General features: G+C 16.2%; 4 protein-coding genes and 1 pseudogene across 4 annotated transcripts, besides 1 other annotated feature; 1 reads left to right on the top strand and 4 right to left on the bottom strand.

The window, feature by feature from the left end:
* Positions 1-1,439: 1,439 nt before the first annotated feature.
* Positions 1,440-6,679, bottom strand: PGSY75_0220800 (cytoadherence linked asexual protein 2; the record flags this gene model as incomplete). The annotated part of the gene is made up of 9 exons (XM_018783870.1): positions 1,440-2,927; positions 3,036-3,802; positions 3,912-4,070; positions 4,182-4,367; positions 4,469-4,600; positions 4,744-4,806; positions 4,881-4,934; positions 5,063-5,632; positions 5,764-6,679. 9 exons carry the CDS (start codon positions 6,677-6,679, stop codon positions 1,440-1,442), a joined length of 4,335 nt encoding a protein of 1,444 aa, XP_018643860.1.
* A 3,789-nt stretch (positions 6,680-10,468) lies between these two features.
* PGSY75_0220700 (exported protein (hyp9)) lies at positions 10,469-11,387 on the bottom strand (annotated as a pseudogene; the record flags this gene model as incomplete).
* Positions 10,469-11,387: a sequence feature.
* Positions 11,388-13,164: 1,777 nt separating this feature from the next.
* Positions 13,165-13,980, bottom strand: PGSY75_0220600 (exported protein (hyp9); the record flags this gene model as incomplete). The annotated part of the gene is made up of 2 exons (XM_018783869.1): positions 13,165-13,749; positions 13,885-13,980. 2 exons carry the CDS (start codon positions 13,978-13,980, stop codon positions 13,165-13,167), a joined length of 681 nt encoding a protein of 226 aa, XP_018643859.1.
* A 5,468-nt stretch (positions 13,981-19,448) lies between these two features.
* On the top strand, positions 19,449-20,360 carry PGSY75_0220500 (exported protein (hyp2); the record flags this gene model as incomplete). Its single annotated transcript, XM_018783868.1, has 2 exons — positions 19,449-19,517; positions 19,788-20,360. The coding sequence occupies 2 exons, from the start codon at positions 19,449-19,451 to the stop codon at positions 20,358-20,360; spliced, it is 642 nt and encodes a 213-aa protein (XP_018643858.1).
* Positions 20,361-21,396: 1,036 nt separating this feature from the next.
* Positions 21,397-23,344, bottom strand: PGSY75_0220400 (putative DnaJ protein; the record flags this gene model as incomplete). The annotated part of the gene is made up of 2 exons (XM_018783867.1): positions 21,397-23,205; positions 23,297-23,344. 2 exons carry the CDS (start codon positions 23,342-23,344, stop codon positions 21,397-21,399), a joined length of 1,857 nt encoding a protein of 618 aa, XP_018643857.1.
* Positions 23,345-24,725: the final 1,381 nt, after the last annotated feature.

Raw genomic sequence — 24,725 nt, 5'->3', positions numbered from 1 at the left:
ATTCATATTATTTTGTTGTTTTATTTTATAGTCACATATTAAAATTTATTATATTAAAATATATATTTTGTACATACACAGAAACACGCAAATAAATAAAAAAATAAAATGAAATAAAATATAACATTGTGAATTTAAAAATTTTTTGTTGCTCTCCCTTTGATTTCCTCCTTATGTTTTTTTTTTTTTTTTTTTTCTTAAATTCTAAACATATATATACACAACGAAATCATAAAAAAAAAAAAATATCTCATAGTATTATAAAATAAAATTCATATATAAGAATATGAAAATTTTTATTTAAATAAGAAGAATAAAATAAAATTATACTTTTATGTATTTCTCAGATAAATGTTTTTTAAACCAATATTTTAATGATAGACTTATATTTAGTTACTAACAAAACATAGTATATATGTTATTTTAGTTAGACTTTTTTATTTCTTTATATTAAATATATATTTCATAATAAATATATTTTTGAAGCTTCATTTTTTGTCAAGCGAAATAAGAATTCAGTAAAAACATTAAATATTATATAATATTTAATTTAGACATATTGATAATATATGTTAACACTAACTTATAAAATGCATAATAAATATTATTAAAATTATTTTAAAAATATATATAATAATAAATTAAATTAATATATATGAATTATAAATAATAGAAAAAATAAAAATGTATTACAGAAATTATTTTATAAAAAATATACCTCATTAATTATTATATAGATATATAAAAAAACAAAAAGAATTTCATAAATAAATATTCTTAAATATATATTTATTTTTTCATATTCTCTTTGTAAATATACACACATATGTACATATATATAATTATTCTTTTTGTTAATTTTGTTCATGTAATATTTAAAAACAACTTATTTAATAAAATATATATATATATTTATTTATTTATTAATTTATTTATTTATTAGTTTGTTTTAAGAAAATTATAGAAAATACAAAAAATTAGCATCAAAAATTTTTTTACAAGAAAAAAAAAAAAAATAACTTATATGTATTAATTTTATATTGTTTAATTGTTAATTATAAGAATCTAGGAAACTAATTACACATTAAAAATTAATTGAAAATAATAAGAAAAAAAATTACAAAGATTTTAATAAAATTGAAACATATATACTTAAGCAAAGCAATCAAAAATAAAATAATAAAAAAATAAACAATTAAACGTATAAAAATAAAAACCATTAATCAATTAAACATATAAATATATAAACAATTAAACAATTAATTAATTAAACATAAAAACATATGAACAATTAAACATAAAAACATATGAACAATTAAACATGAAAACAATTAATATATATATATATATATATAATAAAGTAAAGATACTAAATCATACATATAATATTAATAAAAATAATAAAGAATACATAATAATAATTTATGCATTTATTTAATTTATTCTAATCTTTTAATCATCAGTTTATCATCCGGTAAATCGTCATCCTTTTCATCATCGTTATCATCTGATTGAATTTCTTGTGAGTTTGTTTCTTCATGTAATTTTTCATAGTTAATATATGTATCATTTTTATTTGTTACCTTTTGGATATCACTGGTGTGTGGTTGTAATTCTTTTGTATCTGGTTCATATAAATCTTCAACAATAGGACAATAATCACATCTGTCATTTAGAAACATTTCTTTTTTGCCACAATCATCAAAAAAGGCATAATCATCTACATATGTTGACATATTATTTCTGAACATGTTTTCCATATCATATCGTCTTAAATTATTCATAATATCTTCGTTATTATCGTGCAAATATTTCACTATTTTATTCTTGGAGGAAATTCTAGATGCAATTACTTCATTAAGATAACCATATTTCTTCATACGTGTATATGCATCGTATTCGTACTTTATAAATACATCAGTAGTATATTTTTTAAGTTTCGTTTTGAAAAAATTTATAAAGTATTTATTAAATGCATTATAATATCTATCCAGAAAACGGATATTACTTATAATATAAAAATTCACATTTTCAAAATATGCATATAATGGTATAACAGAATAAATGGAAAAAGCATACATATATCCATTAGTAATTTCCAATATTAAATTTTTTGTAAGTTCATGAACCATAGGTTTCTTCATATAACCCCTATCTGAAATATGCTCCGTTTGTTCTTTTAATGAAGTAGAAAATCCTCCAGGAAAGTATTTTGCAGAATCAAGATATAAATTAGAGAAAAAGTAAAAAAATAAATAAATAGGTGCATCAGTTTTCCAATTAAAGAAAAATCTCCAAGGAGTAGCACCACCACGCCCTTGAGAAGGAGATGAACCTGCAGATGAGCTTCCTTCTTGACTTCCGGCATTTTCCGGACCATGTACCCAATCATATGATGCACGAATTCTTTTAGATAGAAAATAAGTAGTAAGAGGGAAATATTTTCTACCAACAAATTGTCCTAATTTTTTAGCAGAGTAATAATTGGCACTAGCTACAGCTTGGTATTCACACAAAAGACTTAAATTTTTATAATTTAACATTTCATACATTTTTGAGGCTAACATAAAATAATTTGAAAAAACGAATGTCTTTCCATATTTTAATTGTGTTATTGGTTTTTTAGCATATGGTGGTAATAATCTATTTGTTAAACTATCCATTATACTTCCGTTATATATATAAGCAAACGTAAGAAAGGCAGTGGTACTTGTTGCTACCTGTATATTATTACTTTTTCCATATATTTTATCAAGATTATTTGCATCGTTACTTAACATAGTTGAAAATAACATTTGAAAAGCAGCAAACATAGTTTTCGAATAATATCTTGATGCCATTGAATTATGTATTTCCATTTCTCTTTCTTCATTGTTTAATTTGGAATAATTATTTGCAACATTCATGAAAAAAATGTTATTCACACTCTATTAAAAAATAAATATATATATATGTTATGTATATATATATGTTTGTGTATTTGTATGTATATTTATAATCATTTATATATATATATATATATATATATATTATACCATTTGATCGTTTCTTCTTTGCCTGCTGTAACTATATTCAATTTTTCTAAAGAGCAGATAGACAGTTTGTAAGAAAGACGTATCTGAAAATATATCTGTATTAAAATTATATATTGAATATAATTCCTCAACAACTTCTTTCAAATATACTTTATTTATTTTGAATCCATATATAATACCATACTTATAAATATTTACAGTATTTCCAGTAATCCTATAAAGGAAATAATACATTCTATCCCATGATTTTTTTACCAAGGGTGTAGCTGATAAATATTTTCTTAAATTAAATATATCAGCAAAAAATATAACATCCTGGAAATGTTTTCTATATAAATCTATTGAATCTCTCATTAACATTATTTTATTATTAATATTATATATATTATGATTTTTATATAAATTTCTGACATGTCTTTGTTCAAAATACATATCATATGCAGATTCTATTAATGACTTCAAAACCTCATTCCATTTATTCATTTTGGGTGGCTCAAATTTTTCTGTCAGTACTTTATGATGTAATTCTTTTCTTATATAAGGATTATGATAATTTAAAAAATAAAAACCTGCCGGAGAACTATTCATCCATACTTTAAATTTATGTTCAAGAATTAATGATAATGGATATGAACGTGGTAATCCTAAAGGTGCTTCATTAAGTTGATGAAAAAAATCTAACTGTAAGAAGGAATTTACATGAACTAAAAATTTTATAGATTTCTTCATTTTTTCTAAGGTACTACTTTTCATCAATTTCTCTAACTCTAAAATAAAAAAAATAAATAATGTAAAAATATAAATATATATATATATATATATATATATATATTCAATTAATATAATTTTATGTTTAATTTCTAATTTATAATATACCATCTAATAAATTATTTGGAAGATGTTTTCTAACATATAAAGTATAATACTTTTTTATAGGGGAAGGAAACCAATAATTCGTTGTAATGGTTTTATGGAAAGAATCTTCGTCTTGTATATTTAAATACATGGCTTCACCTACATTTTTTTTTGAAATTTCTATTAAAAACAAAAAGAAAAAAAGTTAAATGATAATTCATAATGATTTCATAAAAATAACAAATGCATTTAACCATTTGTTAATATTATATTTATTATAAAATACATTACCTTCAAAACTTGTTAGTCTGAATAAAAATAAGAAGGTATACCAATTTATATCATGAGATAAAAAATTGCTGTAATCTTGATATATATCTAATGTTTTCATTAAATATGATACTTTTTGAATGTTTAGACCTTTAGTTAAATATATATAAAATTTTTGTATCATCGAAGGTACTTCCTCAAATTTCACTAAAAAAAAATATACATATATATATATATATATATATATATATATAATTATAATCTTTATTTTTTATTTGATTTTATTTTTTGTTTATTATTTATATTACCGCTTGAATATAGAAATGCCCCTTTACATAAATCACACTTTGTTATCTCATGTAAGAAATAATTACGTGATAAATTACTTTCAATCAATGAAGTATTTGTGTTGATTTCTTCTTTATGACACTTTTTAATACCTATGAATATTAATTAATTTAAAAATAACATAAAATAAATAAACAAATATATATATATATATATAATAATTTAATATATAAGATAATAATTCTTTTAAAAATAAAACAAAAAAAATTTAATTAAGAAAAAAACTATGTTTTACATTTTAGTAAATTATCAAATAGGGTTGTGAACTCAACATCTTCTGTAAAGGACATTTCAACGACTAAAAAGAAAATAAGATTAGGATGAAATTTAAATTGTGTGTTTCTTTATATATATATATATATTTTTCCTTACCGTTGTAATATCCTGGTAAATAGAGAGATGTCACATATGCTCTTGTATCATAATCTAATAAAATAAAAAACAAAAAACAATAATATAAATAACAATATATTTAAATAAATGCATATTAAATTAACATAGCATTAAATGTGTTAGTACATATTTCATTGTCAAATAAAAAGTTGTATTATTACTTAAAAGTCCAGTTAAATTTAATAAATGAACATATAATGTTTTTTTTGTTCCATATGAACTATAACGTTTCATGAAATAATAATAATTTAAATATATATTATATGCACTGATTTCATGGTTGGGTTCTTGAGGAAAAGTATTTTCTTCGTTTGCTTCTTTTTTAAATTGATTCGTATGGTAAATAATACATTCTTTAGGATCATTACACATAAATGAAAAGAAATAATCTTTTATATGCTGATGTTCCATCATACCATATAATTCAAAATCTATATCATGAGTAGTTTTAATTATCTCTAATTGATATTTATTAAAATAATGTATTAGATATTCCAAAATATTACATTCCATACTTGTGTGTGATCGATCGACCTTTAAATACGTTTTTCTACGTTTATTTTCAGAGTAATATACAGCATCATGATTACACATCATATCGAGAACTTTAAATCTATCAGACATGGAGAATTCTAAAATTTTTTGCCAACTAAAAAATTTTGTATTTTTTGCTTCGAAATAATTTTTATAATTTTTGAGTGCTAATTTTAATACGATAAAATGTCCTAAGGCTGTAAAACAAAAATAAATAGGTAAATAAATAAATAAATAAACAAACAAACAAAACAATAAAGAGACGAATAATAAATAAATAAAACATTATAATAAGGAATGTACATATGTTACATATTTTTATTTTTACCTATTAAATGAGGACCCAGATCATTAATTAAACCCAATCCATATTGATTTGATATACTATCCAATGTTTCCATGAATTTTACATTACTATTTGTTGTAAAAAAAAAATCATTCCCACCCATTATTTCAATTTCATCATTTCCTAGAATTAAAAATTCTCCCTTATTTTCTATTTCTTTTGATTCTTTAATTTCTTTAACATGAGTTAACAAATTCTTAAAAAATTCTCCAGGATTCTCTACTGGACTTTTTCTAAGCGTTTCATTTGTTTTATTCGTGATTACATTATTTAATTCTTCTAGTGCAATTTTCAAATCATTTTTTTCTTTAAATGCATTTAATGGTATGAGCATTAATTTTATAGTTTTCAATGTTCTTACAATAAGTAATTTTTTTTTTATTGCATCAGATATTTTTGAGTTATATTCTTGTATTAATTGTTCTTTTAATAAGTGTTCATATTTTGTAATATCATAAAAACTAGATTCCAATTTTGGTAAAATATATGTTTTATCATCTGTATCGGTTAATATTTTTTTTTTAAATTTAGATATATCCAAATAATCTTCAAATCCTTCTTTCATTAAAGGGAATTTTAAATTATCTTTTTTCAAAGAATCTAATATAAGTTTTTCAAGGATGCTTAAATTCTTATGTAATTCATCATTTCCAATCATGGATTTTAACTCTTCAATATTGTTATTATCATTCTTATAAATTAAATTATCTTCTTCATTTTCAGTTACATTATCATTTACATTTTCATTAATACTTGTGTCTTCATTTCCAAATTCATATTCATTTACCGTTTCAGTTATATTTTCATTTACGTTATCATTTATAGAACATATAGCATTTTTTTTAAAACATAAAAAGCAAATTAATATAAAAACTGACGATTTAACGGATGATAACATTTTTTTTTATAATTTTTTGGTTTTTTTTTTTTGTGCATGTACCCTTCAAAGTATCATATTAACACATACTTAATTATGGTACAGCTATTATCAAATAAATGTATAGAAAACAATGCACCAAAAAATAAATATATATATATATATATATATTTATATTATTTATTATATATTTTATATATGAAATATATTTTTTTGATATTGTACTTTTATTTATTATTTTTGTCTTATAATATCTTTATCCTAATTTTTATGTGTACATATTATACTATAAATATAATAAAATTATTTTAAAAAACAAAATATACATAATTATTATTTAGACATATATTAAAACTAGCCTTTATTATTTTTTCGACAAACAAATATGCATATTACTGCACATTTTGTAGTTGATAAATAATTTAAAGGGAAAAGATCATAATATGAGAAATTATAACATTTGGCTAATCCATTAAATATATACATATATATATATATATATATATATATGTATTTATTTATTTAATATATATATCCCTCATTTCATTTATCAAATACAATATTATAGTATACATTGTATTTTCCAAATAAATATGGAGACGAATTAATTATAAAAATGAGGATATACCTATATGATACATAATATATATATATTTTTTTTTATATGTATATTTATTTACATTTTTGTTCATTAATATTGATAAACATAATATTAAATACATATCTAATTTATATCTCGTTCAAATATTATATTTATAAGTATATAACAACGTTAAATATTTTATAAATATATTCTAAAATGAAATATAATGTATTGCATTAATAATAACCTTAAACATTAATTAATAATATAGAGTATGATATGTATTCTAATAATGTATTATTTATAATTAAAAAAAAAAAAAAAAAAAAAATTTAATCTTACACAGAAATATTCTTATACACACTGCTCTTATATTCCTTCTAGATTATAATAAAATAAAAATAAAAACAAATAATATAATAATATTAATAAATCATATATATATTATTTAATATATTGTCTAGTTTTTATAAATATAATATAGATTTTTTTTTTTTTATAATAAAAAAAAAATACGGGAGATGTATAATTGTAATAAATAATTATTAGTCTTAAATAACACGCATATGGACTTTTATTATAGGTATATATATGAAATTGAATTAAAATGAAAATATAAATGAATTAAAAAAAATTAAAATCACATACAATAAATTTTTTAAAAAAAAAGAATAATAAAATATGTAAACACTTACGAATTCACTATGAAAATTTAAACAAAACCCAAGAATGTATTTTAACTTATAAAAAAAATATTATTACTTTTTATGAAATTTTAGAGACATATATATATATATATATTTTTTATCATATAAATACATATAATTTACACATGATTCATAATATTATAAAACATATATAACATTTTTACAAATATATATTATAAAATTTAATATTTTAAAAATATAAATATATATATATATATACCGTAATATAATTATCACATATTATTTCTTTATGAGAATTCATTCAATCTATATTAATATAATTTAACATAAAAAAAAATTAAGAATGAAATATATGACATAAGAATAAATTATAAAATGTATTATATATATAATGTAAACTCTATGAAAAAAATTAATAAAGTTTTTCATATATATTCTTATAATTACATCTAATATATATATATATATTTATATATTTATATTCTTATAATAATACTGTAAATCTCATATAAAATTTACACTATGAATTATATATTTTATATATATAATATTATTTCTTATTTTATTATTTTTTTTCTTTTTACAGAGATATGAAATTAATATAAATATAATATATAAAAAATATTATAATTATATCTTATTTAATATTCATTATAAAAGTTGATATTATATTTTCTTTATTATATATTTTACACATATAAATATTTTTTATACAATTTTTAATAAGGTACATTCTTATTATAAAAGAAACTATATTTTTTATAATAATTAAAAAAAAAATTATGGTTTTTTTTTTTTTTTTTTTCTTCCATATTATTATTATTTTTTTTGGTATTTCTTGTTAAATCAATTTTTATATATAAAATAAGAAGGTAAATAAAACAAAAATAAAAATATTTATATTTGTTTATAAAAAAAAAAAAAAAAAAATTATCCACTAAAATACACATAAAAATCTTAAATAAAGAATGTATGTATATATATTAATACATGTTACTTTATTTTATTTTTTTTTTTAAATATATATAAAAAAAGTTTTTTATAAATTTGTAAATAATTATATTATTTTCGAACCTTATATACAATAATGTATATTTTAATCATACAAATAATTATGTATACGCATAATATATACATATATATATAAATACATGTATATTTATATATATATATATATATATATATATATAATATGATGTATTAATGATCAGAATAAATCATGAGAAAGTAAAAAAAAACATAAACAATAATATAAGAATAAAAAATATATATGTGTAATATTTTATAGAAAAGTTAATATATTTTAATTTGATTTAATTTATTTATATAATAAGAAAACAAAAAAAAACATAAATAAATAAATAAATAAATAAATAAATAAATAAATAAATAAATAAATAAATAAATAAATAAATAAACATAAGTAAATATGTGTATTTGAATTTATTAATAAAATATAATTTGTATTTAAATGTATGATCTTGGATTCTATTATAAATTACTTTTTAATAACAAATACATCATATATACATAATATTTTAATATATATAATAATACCTTTTTTACATTTCTAAATGATACATATAAAAAAATGTACCTATTATAAATAACCAAAAATATAATATATAAATAAAAAAATGAATTTATATTTTGTATTATATTAGTATTTATAAAATTAGGTTGTCTTTTTTAAAAATATAAATTTGTTCTGTTATTTCCATTTCAATCATTTTTAATTTATATTTATTTAATGGTTATATACAGTATCACTTCTCCTTTCTTATACATATATTTATATATACATAATATATCCTTTAAAATTATACATTATATTTACATAATTATTTATTATGTATTCAAATAAATTGTTATATTATAAAAACAGCCATATGATGATTATATCACATATTCTAGTTTAATGCACATTTAAATAGACTTTTATGTAAAAATGAAATATGAAAAAACAAAAAAAATTATATAAGCTATATGATGATTGGTCCTATATATAAAACAATAATGTTTAAAAATGAAAAAAATTAAATCCAATAAAGCATCTATAACTAATCAAAATATACTTTTAAATGAAAAAAAAGAAAAAACAAAAACAAAAACAAAAATAAAAATAAAAAAATAAAAAATAAAAATAAAAATAAAAAAAATAAAAAATAATTAAATAAATAACAAAAATATTTACAACAGGAAATATGTTTAGATTTCTAAATAAAATATATAAGCATTTCTACAAAAACAAAAAAATTACATTTTAATTTAAAGTATAATTAATTTTATTTTATGTATTTTATACGATATTAATTATTTCATTATTAAAGTTAATTTTATTTTATGTATTTTATACGATATTAATTATTTCATTATTAAAGTATATTGACAAAATATTTATCTTTATTTTATTAAATTTTAGTTCTGTCTCTTACTCAATATATATATATATATATATATATATATATATATTAGACCATTTCCATATCCGTTACATAAACATTAATATTATTAGAATATTATTTGTATTAAAATTAAATACGTGTAAATCCTTATATTTTAAAATAGTGCATTCCACATAGTTTTAAAATAATCTTTACCCGATTCTTTTGAATTAAATGTACATCTACCTAAACCTCCAAGTAAAATAAAAGGGGTAAAAGGTATTAGAACAACAATTAATATAGCATATCCCAATACATGTACTATATATTTTATAGGCTTCTTTTTCTTTTTTGTTTTTTTCACCTTAGAAAATTCATTATCATTATCATTCTTATATATGTCTTTTATAATTTTATCCCATTCCTTTTTATTAATACAATTATTTAATGCCTATATATATATATATATATATATATATATATATATATCCCTTGGAGTTAATCCAGTTTTCACAGTTACTTTTACATCATACTTTCCATCACTTGTACTCATGGAATTAACATCTAACACTCGACAGTCATTGTCTACTCTCATATAATCTTCCTTATTCATATTATTACTAAAATTTACTTCTAATCTATTAAAATGAGTTTTCTTTTTACCTTTATCATTTTCCTTTTTCGTTTCAGTTAATAATCTATTAATTCTAAAATGTATTAAACTTTCTACGTCATTCTTTTGATAACCCAATTCATTACTTAAGTCTTAAAAGTGGAAAAATAAAAAAAATTAGCTTTTGTTATTATAATATATAAATATATATATTTATATATATATAGATAGATATAGATATATTTATTTATTTTAACATATGTTTGTATATACTTACATCGTCAATGTATACAAAAAGAAAAATAAATACGAACAAATTCAAAATTAAAAAAAAAAATTTAAACATATTTATCCATTTTCTTTTTTTGTATTTTATTAAATTTTTAACATTCTCTTTATAAATTCATTTATCCGTATATACATATAAATAAGATTTTGCTATTTCATGATTATTAGCAGTTCTTTTTTCATTATTAATCATCTTGTAGCACTAATCTTAATTTATAATAATTAAAAAAAAACAAGAACTTAAATACAAAATATCAAAGTATTCCAACATTTTTCCTGTTAAATTCAATAATAAAAAAATAATACAAAAAGTATATAATAAGAAAATACATACAAAAATATATGTTCCTTATATTTAATATTCTTATTTTTTTCATGTATTGTATTATTAATAAATATATAACCTATTAATTTTTTTTTTTTTTTTTGTTTTTTTTAATTGAAAATAGGGATTATATTATTTTACCCTAATAATAAATTTAGATTATAATAGAAGTATAAAATAAAAATTATAGATATAAGTATTACATTATTCTTGTGATATATAAAATAAATAAATATTATATAAATACAATAGGAAAAATAAAAAAAAGAAAAAACTATATTATATATATATATATATATATATATATATATATATATATAAGTTGTGTTTTTTTCTATTATAATTGTATATATAATTTATTTAATAATAATTATTCTAAAAAAATTAAAAGTTCAAAAAAGAATAAGGTATTTTTTTTTATTCATTTTATTAATATTCAATTCAAGTAAATTTACTAATAATACTTCTATATATTTATAAGATAATAATTTTTACTTATAATCCTATGTTTTTTGTAAATATTTCAAAATTTTTGTTATTTTATTTCTAAATTTATATTTTCATATTTTCTCATATTCACTTAATATTTTCATATATAACTTTTTTTTTTTCTTTTCTTTTTTTTTTTCGGGTATTACATGACTAAATATAAAATAACTACATATATATGAAAAATAATACAATTTTTTAATCTCATATATGCTTATTATTCCTATATTATAAAAAAAAAAAAAAAGAATACTACATTTATTATTCAAAAATTATATATTTCTTTTTATTAGAACTTGTCAAGAATTAAAATTAATAAATTAAGAATTGGTAAAATTTTATTTATTAAATATATTAAATAATTAAAAATAAATAAGCATATGTTATGTAATTTTATTTAAAGAATTAAAATAAAATTTTTCATATATATAATAAATTTATTATTATTATTATAATAATATTCAAATTATAAAATAATTCATAAAATAATAGTGTATAGTATTATTTTTATTCATATAAATATAAAATCAGTAGAAGTGGAAAAAACGAATGAATACAATAAAAAAAATAGAAAAAAATAAAATAAATTTTACTTTGCTAACAAAAAAACACAATTTTATTAAAAATAACCAAGTAAATAAATTTAATATATATTATATAAAATAAATATTTTTAAAAAGCAAAATATACAAATATTAAAATATATATAAAAAATTTTTTAAAACAAAGAATTAATTATATGTACAAAAAAATAAAATAAAATAAAATAAAATAAAATAATATATAAATTATACATAATTAAAATTTTTTTAGCATAAATATATACTCAAAATAATAAATTAATATGTATATATATGAAATCACAAAAATTTATTTTTTAAAATGTAAATTTTATAATATTATAATATATATATATATATATCATTTATATGTATGTATAATTATATTTTTTTTTATTCAACAAAAAAAAATCAAATTCTTCATTTTATATTAAATATAATAAAAAAGAGTAAATATTAATATATATATATATTTGTTTAGATTTATAAAACACATTTTAATGTATAATCACTTATATTAAGAATATCATATCAATACAATTCTTACTTATTATATTTTATCTCATAAATATATGTATAATAAAATTTTCACTTTTTTAAAAAAGCCATTTCATAATTGTACTAAAATATTTTTTAGCAGCTTTGATACCCTTGAAGATTAATATGCAGAATCCAACACATACAATACCAACAAGAATAGGAAAACCAGGAATTATCATAATAGCATAACCTACAATTTCTGAAATATATCTTATAAAAGGTCTTTTTCTTTTTTTTTTTTTCATTTTCATTTCTAGGTTGTCTTTTAAGTCCGAATCTAATATAGATACGGCCTTAGATGGTGGATGACCATAATATTCCATAATGTTATTCCATTCTCCTAATGATATATTTTCACTTGTTGCATTTACTTTAATCATATCTGGTCTTAAATTTGTAATAATCTTTAAATTAACTTCATTTGTACCAGGGCATATACTTTCTGAATCAACTTCTACCATTTTTATTTCAGGATGCATATCCTCAAACACACCTTTAAGCTTTTTATGATCCAAATTTATTCTTAATACATTATACCCTTCTTTATTGTTATAATATTCAGCTAATGATCTGCTATATCTAAAAATTGATGAAGCCCATATTATGTTTGATTTTTCACTATTGTAGTTATTAAACAAATCCTATAAAAAATATATATATATATATATATAATATAATATATAAAATTTTAAATAAATTTATACAATAACAAAAACAAATTATACATATATATATATATATATATATATATATTCAATTTTTTTTACTTTTCTTACATTGTTATAAAATGTAAATGTAACTATAAGTAAGAAATACAAAATAATATTACTCCATAATATAAAAATATTAAATTTATTATTAAAATAACCCATTTTTAAAATGTTCATATTTCATTGTTAGATATTTTAAATATATAATATTAGGAATCAAAATATAAGGGCATAAAATAATTATATAGTTTATAATATATATATATTATATTTCGCCTTTTTTTTTTTTTTCCCGATATATTAAAAATAAAAATGAAAAAAATTTTATTTTTATTTTTCCAAACAAGAACTAATTTATGTAACTAAATTAGAAAAAAAAAAAAAAAAATTTCAATACATATAATCATATATATATATATATAATTATATTTATAATTTTCTTATATTTAATAAAAAATTTTTTATAATTATACATACATACCAACTTGAATTCTTTTTATATAATTCTACACATATATATATATATATATTATATAAAATTTTCTTATATTTAATCAAATATTTATTATTATTATATAAAACATAAAAACTTATATGAATAATAGTTTTTATAATTATACATAAAATTAACATAATATAAAATAAAATAAAATATATACCTATTTATTTTTTTCTTTTTCTTTTTTTAGTTTTATTATTTTTATTTTATTTCATTTCCATATACTAAAAAAAATTGGGTATGGAAAATATATGGTAATATTAAGAGAATAAGAATAATAGCAATAATATTATCAATCAGAGTTTATATTATAAATTTTCTTATATATTATCCATTTTATACCATCATTTTAATATTATATAATAAAAAATTATAATATTTTATATATTATGAATTATATATATTATAATAAAATATTTACAATTGTGTTATAATATATGTAATTATGTTAAAATATTAATATATATATTAAAAAAAAAAAAATTTAGAAATAAAAAATGAATATTTACATATAATAAAATATACTATTTTATAATTTTTATGAACATAATATAAGTTAACCTATATTTATTCTATTGTTTTTCAAATATATTCTTACAATCATATTTTTTTTATTTATTAATGCTTTAATTAGCTTGTATTAATATGATAATATTAATAATACTTTTCTTTTTTTGTAATAACTATTGAATATGTAAGAAATATAATAATACTATATTTTTATAAATATATTAAAATAGTAACTAATATATATTATAATAAAAGTATTTATATTATATATATTTTTATTGTTAAATAATTTAATTTCTAATAAAAATAATAAATGAATAACTTCTAACAGTTATGTAAAATATTTTCAAGTTTTATATAAAATATATATATATATATAATGGTTTCATTTTTTTATTTTTAAAATTCAAATAATAATAAAATATATATATGTAAGTAATACATTTTAAGTATAGAATTACGCTTATATTTTATGAGTACCTTTTTCTCTAAGTTCTTAATGAGGACAACTAAGCTATATTAAATGAAAAAAAAAAAAAAAAATGTAATATAATAATTTAGTTTAAAAATTATAAAAGAAAAAAAATAAAAATAAAAATAAAAATAAAAATAAACATGATATATATTATATTATATTATATTATATTATATTATATTATATTATATTATATTAGCATAGGGTTCCATAAATAAATTACATAAAATATATATATATATATATATATATTTTTATTTTTTTTTTATCAGAGTAATTTATATAATACTAGTTTGAAATCTTTTAATTTATAACTTAATTGAGCTTTTTATGTAATACAAATTATAAAATATTATATGAAATAATTATTTTCTTATTCATGTTTACATTATTCCTTCATTTTAATTTCCATTACACATATATATGCTTATAATACTATATGTAATAAACTTCTTTTCATTACCTTATAAAGTACACATTTATATACATTGACTTTATAAATAAAAAGGAAAAATATATATTTAATATTTTATAAGAAAAAAACAAAATAAATTATAAATGTAATAATAAATTAATTTACATTACTTATTATATTAATGCTTCAATTATAATTAAAATAAAATATACTATTTTTTTTACTATTTAATTATCAGAAAGTAGATAATAACATTATATAAAATATATATACTCAGAATTGAATAAAAATTCAAAATATATAATTATTTTAAAGACAATACAAATCATTATTAAATAAATATTTAATCTATAAATAAAAATGTACAGGAAAAATAAATAAATAAATAAAATATATTAATTTTAATTCTAATATTATGAATATTATTCAGGCTAAACTGTCTTTATATATATATATATATATATATGCTTGGTTCTATTCTTCAACATTAACATTTTCATGTTATATATCTTTGACATATATTTCTTTATTCTTGTTTTTCTTTCCTTTTTTCTTTTTCTTCTTCTTCTTCATCATCTATCTCTTCAAATTATATATATATATATATATATATCTTTTTTTTGAACTTAATAAATGGCTTCTCTTATAACTAAATCTTTATTATTTTTGTATATTTTTGCAACATTAAAAGACAAAGAATTGTGACAATTTAAATAATATTTTTACCGTACGTTTATATAAAATATCTAATGTTCTTTCTAATAATAATAAAACCATTTCTTTTTTAATAATCCATCATAGTTTTTCTTCATAATATTCTACATATAATTATAATAAAAATTAAATTAATTCAGACATAGATCAAAATTATTTTCAATCATTTCTTAAATACACATTATTAAATATATTTTTAATTTATTTCCTTCTTACCTCAATTCAACAAAATCATTACACATATCTAATGATTCTTATATATAACTTATAGTTCTTTTGTGAATAATCATTAAATTAATATTATTATTATAAAAACATTTTATTAAAAAAAATTAAATTTCTATTATCTATTCTTCAATACATTACAACAAAATATTATATATTTTAAATTAAATAATATCCCTATAATTCAATATAACAAAATATGGTCATTTATTTAAAAATTCGTATTGTACCTTAACAAGTTTTTAATATTTAAACCATACATATTTATTTTATGTTTTTTCTATATATAATTAATATAGAACTTTCAAATAAAAAATAATACATATTAAAAATATCCTTTTCATCCATCATAAGTTCAATTTTTAAGAAATTTTTTAGCAACATCGATAAAATATATATATCATTTTAATTTATTGTCTTGATATTTCTCGTTTTAAAAAATTCATAGGGTTCATATACTATCTCAAATTTGCAGAATATATATGTCTATAATGAATATCACAAAAAATATTTTAATCACATTTTAATAAATTATATGTAAATCAAAAATATATATATATATATATATATATATATATATATATATTATTCTGATACATAAAAATACCTATTCATTTATCCAATTATAAATTTGTCAAAAAAATATATATTAATATATTTTATAAGTTTAATATATACCATTAACTAATACACAATACCTGTTTAATTATAATCCATTATTTTAAATAATATATATTGTAAAAATCAACAAAAAAATACAGCCATAAACAAAACAAAAATATAATAATAATAATAATAACATATTAAAAATGCTTCATGTTTTCATAATCATATAACAAACGAATATTTCCTTATTCTTATTATATAAACTAAATAAAAAATAATAATAACATAATCCCATTTATGTCTTATTGTAAAAACAGCAGGCTTAATTAGTTTTTAATATATATAAATATATAAAGAATATAATATTCATTATATTTCTTAATATATATATATATTGCTACAAAGTTTATATAAATGTAATTTCTTTTAAGACATACAATTATGAAACAATTTTATAAAAAATAGACTCATTAATACATAGAAGAAGAAAAATAAGAAAAGAAGGAATAATTATATGTAAAAAATTAATATTACATATATAATAATATATATTAATGAAGTCTATAATATAATTTAATACTAAATGAAATGAAATATCTCTTTTTTTTTATTTATTTTAATATGAACCAGGAAGAAATATCTTTTTATTTAGTCAAGATGACACCGTTGTTTTTTTTTTTTTTTTTTTTTTTTTAAATATAAATATATGCTCATATTATATATGTGTGTGTCTTGTATTAATAATATTTATATATAATTATATTGTTAATTTATTAATGATTTATGATTTATTATTACGAAAACATTGTTTTAATTATATACATAATCCATATTAAATTTTATGTTCCCCTTAAAAATATAAATAAATATATTCAAAAAATTAAGATGACACAACTAATATATATATATATATATATGATTATATTTCATTTTTTTAAAATTATATTTTTTCAATATTATACATAAAACTATGTCTCTAATATAATTAAAAATTGAATTCTTATTTTCATAGAAAATAAAATACACATATTTATATATATATATATATATATATATATATATATATATACATATATATATATATTTTAATCAAATTTTTTATTCCTCAAAAATAAAAATAAATTTAATACAATATTAAAAACTGTGCGTACAATAATTCTATATACATGTATAATGTACATATATTAAATAAAATATTTATTCCAACATAATATATATATAATAAATCTATAAATGTATATATTTATTAATATCGCATATTTCTCTTTTTATTATAAATATATACATAATTATTCATAAAATGCATTTATATATTTTTATATTGTCCTTTTTATTGACTTATATATATATATGTATATGAAACATAAAAAAGAAATATAAATCAAAAGTTAAAATTAAAAATCAAATGTTTGATTCATTTAAACAATTAGTGTGAATTGTTAATATAGACAATATATAAATATATAATATAGAACCAATTAATTTAATATTTTATTTTTTTTATAAATATTTAATTATATATTTATATTTAATAAAAATAAAAAAAAATTCGTACAAAAAAAATAAAAAATTATATATGTAATTTTTTTTTTTTTTTTTTTTTTGTTTATATTATTAATATATCCAATTGTTAATTTTATATATTTTTCATATTTATTCACATCTTCTTTCAAATTCGCTTTGTACCAAATTTTACAAAAAAAATAAATATATGATATTTCTCATGTTACATTTATTATATAATATATTTTACATATTACATTGGTATTTTAACATATTACTATATATATGTATATATATATATATAAATATATATTATATTATCTTTTATATTTAAATATATACTAAAAATTATTATATATTACATATTTGACAAATATATATATATATATATATTAATTATATTTTTTTTTTTTTTATTTCAAAAAAAATATATGAATTATTTAAATTTCAGATATAAATATTAGACTTATATTTTCAAAAATATTATATATAAAATTATTCATAATTTATATAAATCATAATTATGCTACAAATACACATAAATTATAGTATAATATATATATATTATATAATAAATATTTAAAAAGGTATTATAATATACAAACCATATAAATAATTTGGAATATTATTCTTTAAATAAATAAAAAAAAACTAATTCATAGAATTAAAATAAATAAGTAAAAATGATACATGCTTATGTTAAAATATTTTATATAGCAGTTTTATTCGGATTAATCGTTTTGCATCAAAATGTAAGAGAAACAAATAAATTATATTGAACACAAAAAATAAAGAGATTAAATAATTCTTATTTTAACATATAAATATATATATATATATATATATATATATATATATATATATATGTGTGTATGTATTTTTATTTTGTTGCAATATATCAATCAATATATTATATAACAAAAATTAAAATATTCATATTTTCACATGCCATCATGCATATATATAAAGCATGTTAATAATACATATACATTTATATATATTTTTTTTTTTTTCCTTAATAGGTGTTTGCACAAAAACAACCATATGAAGAGAAAAATGAAGATAACAAATTAAAAACAAGAACATTAAGTTACTTAAGAGAAAACAAAGAAGACGAACCAAATAAAATAGAACCAAATAAAATAGAACCAAATAAAATAGAACCAAATAAAATAGAACCAAATAAAATAGAACAACCAAATATAATACAGGATGAAAATCAAACAAATACACAATTAAGGAATCAACAGATTCAAATAAATAATACAATTGATGAAATAATTCAAAATTCCGATGGAGATGAAAAACTTCAAAGACTTAACAGTACATCATGGTTAATAAATAATATGGAAGCACCTGAAGAAGTTAAACAGAGACTTAGAGGGCTAGCACAATCATACATATATAACGAAGATGATACGCAAAAAAGAAGAATAATTAAAGAAATTTATAACTATAGTGTTAAAGAAGAAAATGACGATATTAGAAAAATGTTCTTAAAAATACTTAAATGTAGAAATTTAAATAACACAGAGCCTCAAGAGTATCATTTACCTTTAGAAGGAACATGGCATCTGTGTTGTCTTTTCGCATAATTAAAATGTGTATATATATATTATTATATATATACATATATATATATATATATATATATATTTAATGTAATCATTGTACAAAACAACTGTATTTATTAAAATACTCATAAGGAATAAAATATATTTATAATAGAAGATTATATAATTATAAACAACATTATTTGTGAACTCTAATATGAATATTACAGAAATAAAAAATAATAATAATAAAACAAAATAAAAATAATGTTTTTATTATATAACTTTTTATTTTTTATATTTTTAATGTCTTTATATATATATGATGAATACAAAAGCAAATATTTTTATTATTCCATTTTTCATAAAAAAAATATTAATTTTACTTATGTGCATATAAATATTTATAATTTTGTTTGTTTCCTTTTTTTTTTTTTTTTTTGTCTAAAATTAATTTTTCTATTAATATGAAAAGAACTTATTACTTTACATATCTTAATTTTTGTATGTCAAATTTTTCATTTTGATATAAAATTAATACGTTAAAAATAACTTTATTAAAAATTATAATTTGCAGATTGTAATATTTTATTCGTAAATAGAATAAAGTACTGTTATTGAAATAGAATATATAATATTTTTTTCATCTTACATAAATTATATATAAAAAAAAATAACTCTTAAAATTTTAAAACAGCTATAATAAAAATATTTCATAAAAAACAAAAAAAAAAAAAAAAAAAAAAAAGTATTAATACATAATATATAACAAATAACATATAGAAACTATTTAATACATACAAAGTTATATGTATCATATATTTTTGTTTTCATTAATTTCTTTTATATTTTTATATATATTTCTTAATGATACAAATACACATTTAAAATTCACATTGTGTAATAAAAGAAGACTAGATATATATTTATATATATATATATATATAGAAAAACAAATTTTGTATTTAGAAAAAAATGAAACATTTAAAAAAATATTCTCTATTTCAATAAATTACACATATATATACCAATATAAATTATAACAATTTCTATTATTCATATATATTTTTTCTTTTATTTACTCTTCCTTTGAATTAATCATATATTTTAAAAATTTTACTAGCTTCAACTTTTCATTTATATTACGTTTCATTTTATTACGGTATATATTATTTCCTACAAAACAAAATATCCTATCTATTTCTCTTCGCCCTTTTTCTTTTAAAAAATTCATTTTATCTATTTCCATATATTTTTTTATATCCTCAATTATACTATCTAAAATATTTGTATTCTTATTTATAATCTTATGACCCTTGTCCTCTATTTCTTTCGTACAATTTTGTATTTCCTTCCCCAAACTCATCAAACCTTTTGCTCGTTTTTTCCTAGTTGATACACTTACTCCTTTATCGCATAAAACCCTTTCAACAGCTTTTTTTATTATTAATTTTATATCTAATATGATTAATATAAGTATGTTTCTTGTCATATCGTCTAAATTTTTATTATTCTCATTATTTGATATAATATGATTAAATAAAACAGTGCAATTCTTAAAATCTTCATTATTATAGTCCTTTTGATCTATAATCCTAGAATCATCTGAAACTTTTGTTATATTCACAATGTTTTTATTTAATGAATTTTTATTTATTTCCTTTTTAACTATATTTCTAAACACATTTTCCATTATTCCTTTATTTTCATTCATTAAAGATAATTCTATATTATAGCCCATATATATTCTAGAGAAATATTCATATAACCATCCTATATAATTCATTATAGAAAATGAAAAAGAATATTCAAGAATTGTTCTAATATTATTTTCTATTGGTACAATACAATTTTCATCACATTCTAAATATTTTTCTAATCTATCTCTTAATAATAAGGCTAATTCAACTTCTCTTATTTTTTGTTCTACATCTAAATAGTTATTCATAATTTTATTTGATAATAATAGATCATAAAAGTTTGAATTCGTCTCAAATGACTCTTCAATAAGGTATTCTATTTTTAATTTACCAACATATTCACTCATATTTATTGACATATAGGATAACATAAATAATACAAACGGATCTATTAAATTTTTATTATTCATTTTAGAAGGTCCAACTCTATTATATTTTCTTCTCATTTCTTCATTACTTAATATTTGGTATGCTTTATTTATTAGTTCAAATTTTTTAACATATTTATCATTTCCAATATTTTTTTCTGGATGATATTTTGAAGCTACTTCATAATATTTTTTTTTAATTTCTTCTAATTTAGAATTTTCACTTATATTTAATATATCATAATATGTGTAATCAACACATATGTTTGTATTATTAATTATATTTGTATCATTTAAATTTTTATTATTTTTATTTTTTTCATTTTTATTACTTAAATTACTATTATTTAATGCAATTCTATATAATTTTTCTAATTCTTCTTCTAAAGAATATCCTTTCTTTTTATTATGGGAAGATTTTCTACAATTATCTTGAAATGCCATTTCCTTTTCTGATATATTTGAAACATATTTACTTTCACTACCTTCCCTCTTATATGATTCGCTTATATTATTAAATCCATCTGATTTTGTCAAATCATTTAATGGATCACTTTTATTCATTTCACTAGATATATCTTCTTCATTTATTTCAATTAATTCGTTTAATTCATCTACATAATTATCTTCTATATCTTCATCAATATAAGGTACATTCTCAATAGGCTCATCATAATTATCTATTTTTGAGGAATCACTTTTTTCTAAGGAATATGATTCTTTATTTTTAATTAAATATTCTATTTCATACAAATTTCTTTGATGTCTTTCATCGAATTCATATGCAAAAAAGGAATATAATTTATTCACACACACAACCTATAAAATAAATAAATAAATATATATATATAATATTAATAATTTTTAAATTTATTTAAAAAAATAAAATTTTTTTCTTTCTTATTTTTACCATCGTAAACATATATGGCATTCCACATATGAATGTAATATTATACATAGAAATTAATAATTTTATAAAATACTTTTTTTTCATTTTTTTTATTCTACTTTTTAAATTATTTCATGTTTATACATATTATTAATTTGTATTTTTTATTCATATGAAAATAATTATATTTATCATAAAAAATGTTTTATTTTAATGTGTAATATAATAAATAATTGTAGCTGTATATAACATTTTTATTACGAATTATAAATTTTATTATTTAAATATAAATTGCACATCTCTTTATATTATACAAACAAATAAACCTATATATATTATTATAATTATTTACCACACAAATATATATATATATATATATATATATATATATATATGTTACATTTATTGAGGATCAAACAAACAGAACAAAAAAAAAACAAATTGAAATTCACAATAAAATAAAATAATATAATATATCTTTTTAAAATAAAAGCATAATATTTATTATATTATAGACAGAACTTTTCAATTAAATAATAATAATAAAAAAAAAAAAAAAAAGAACAGTAAAAAATATTATAAATAAATAATAATAAAAATATTATAATGTTTCTCTTGTATTACTTACATTTATAATTACATGATAAAAACATATTATAAACCTTTTCTATTTTGATTGTATAAATATTACATATATAATATATATATATACTCTTCTTATGAATTATTACTTAAATATTATAAATGTAAATTATAATAATATTGAAAAAAATATATTTATATTATATTATAATAATATAAATGTTTATACATTTCTTTACATATTAATATCATTGTTGATAAAAAAAAATTCATCCAAATAAAATTATATAAAATATATATAGATTTTTTATATTATTATACAAAAATAAATATATATACATATATGTATATTATATACATTAATAAATATTATTTAATCTGTATTTTCTTGTAACACATATTAAAACAATATTGATTTTAAAATAAAAAACAACATAAGAAAATGTATTTTTACATATAATAATATTATTTTCTACATGCAGAACAAAAAACACATATTAAAACAATATTGATTTTTATACATGCAGAACAAAAAAAAAAAAAAAAAAAAAAAAAAAAAAAAAAAAAAAATAAAAAAAAAAAAAAAAAAAAAAAAATAAATATATATACATTAATAAATATTATTTAATCTGTATTTTCTTGTAACACATATTAAAACAATATTGATTTTTAAATAAAAAACAACATAAGAAAATGTATTTTTACATATAATAATATTATTTTCTACATGCAGAACAAAAAAAAAAAAAAAAAAAAAAAAAAAAAAAAAAAAATATTTTAAAAAAAAAAATAAAAAATAAAAAAAAATTTTATATAAAAAAAAAAAAAATATTATTAAATAAAAAAAAAAAAAAAAAAAATATAAAAA

Source organism: Plasmodium gaboni, chromosome 2 (assembly GCF_001602025.1).
Source record: "Plasmodium gaboni strain SY75 chromosome 2, whole genome shotgun sequence".
In the NCBI taxonomy this organism is placed as follows: domain Eukaryota; phylum Apicomplexa; class Aconoidasida; order Haemosporida; family Plasmodiidae; genus Plasmodium; species Plasmodium gaboni.
The sequence above is the reverse complement of the archived record's forward strand: the minus strand, read 5'-3'. Positions and strand labels throughout refer to the sequence as shown.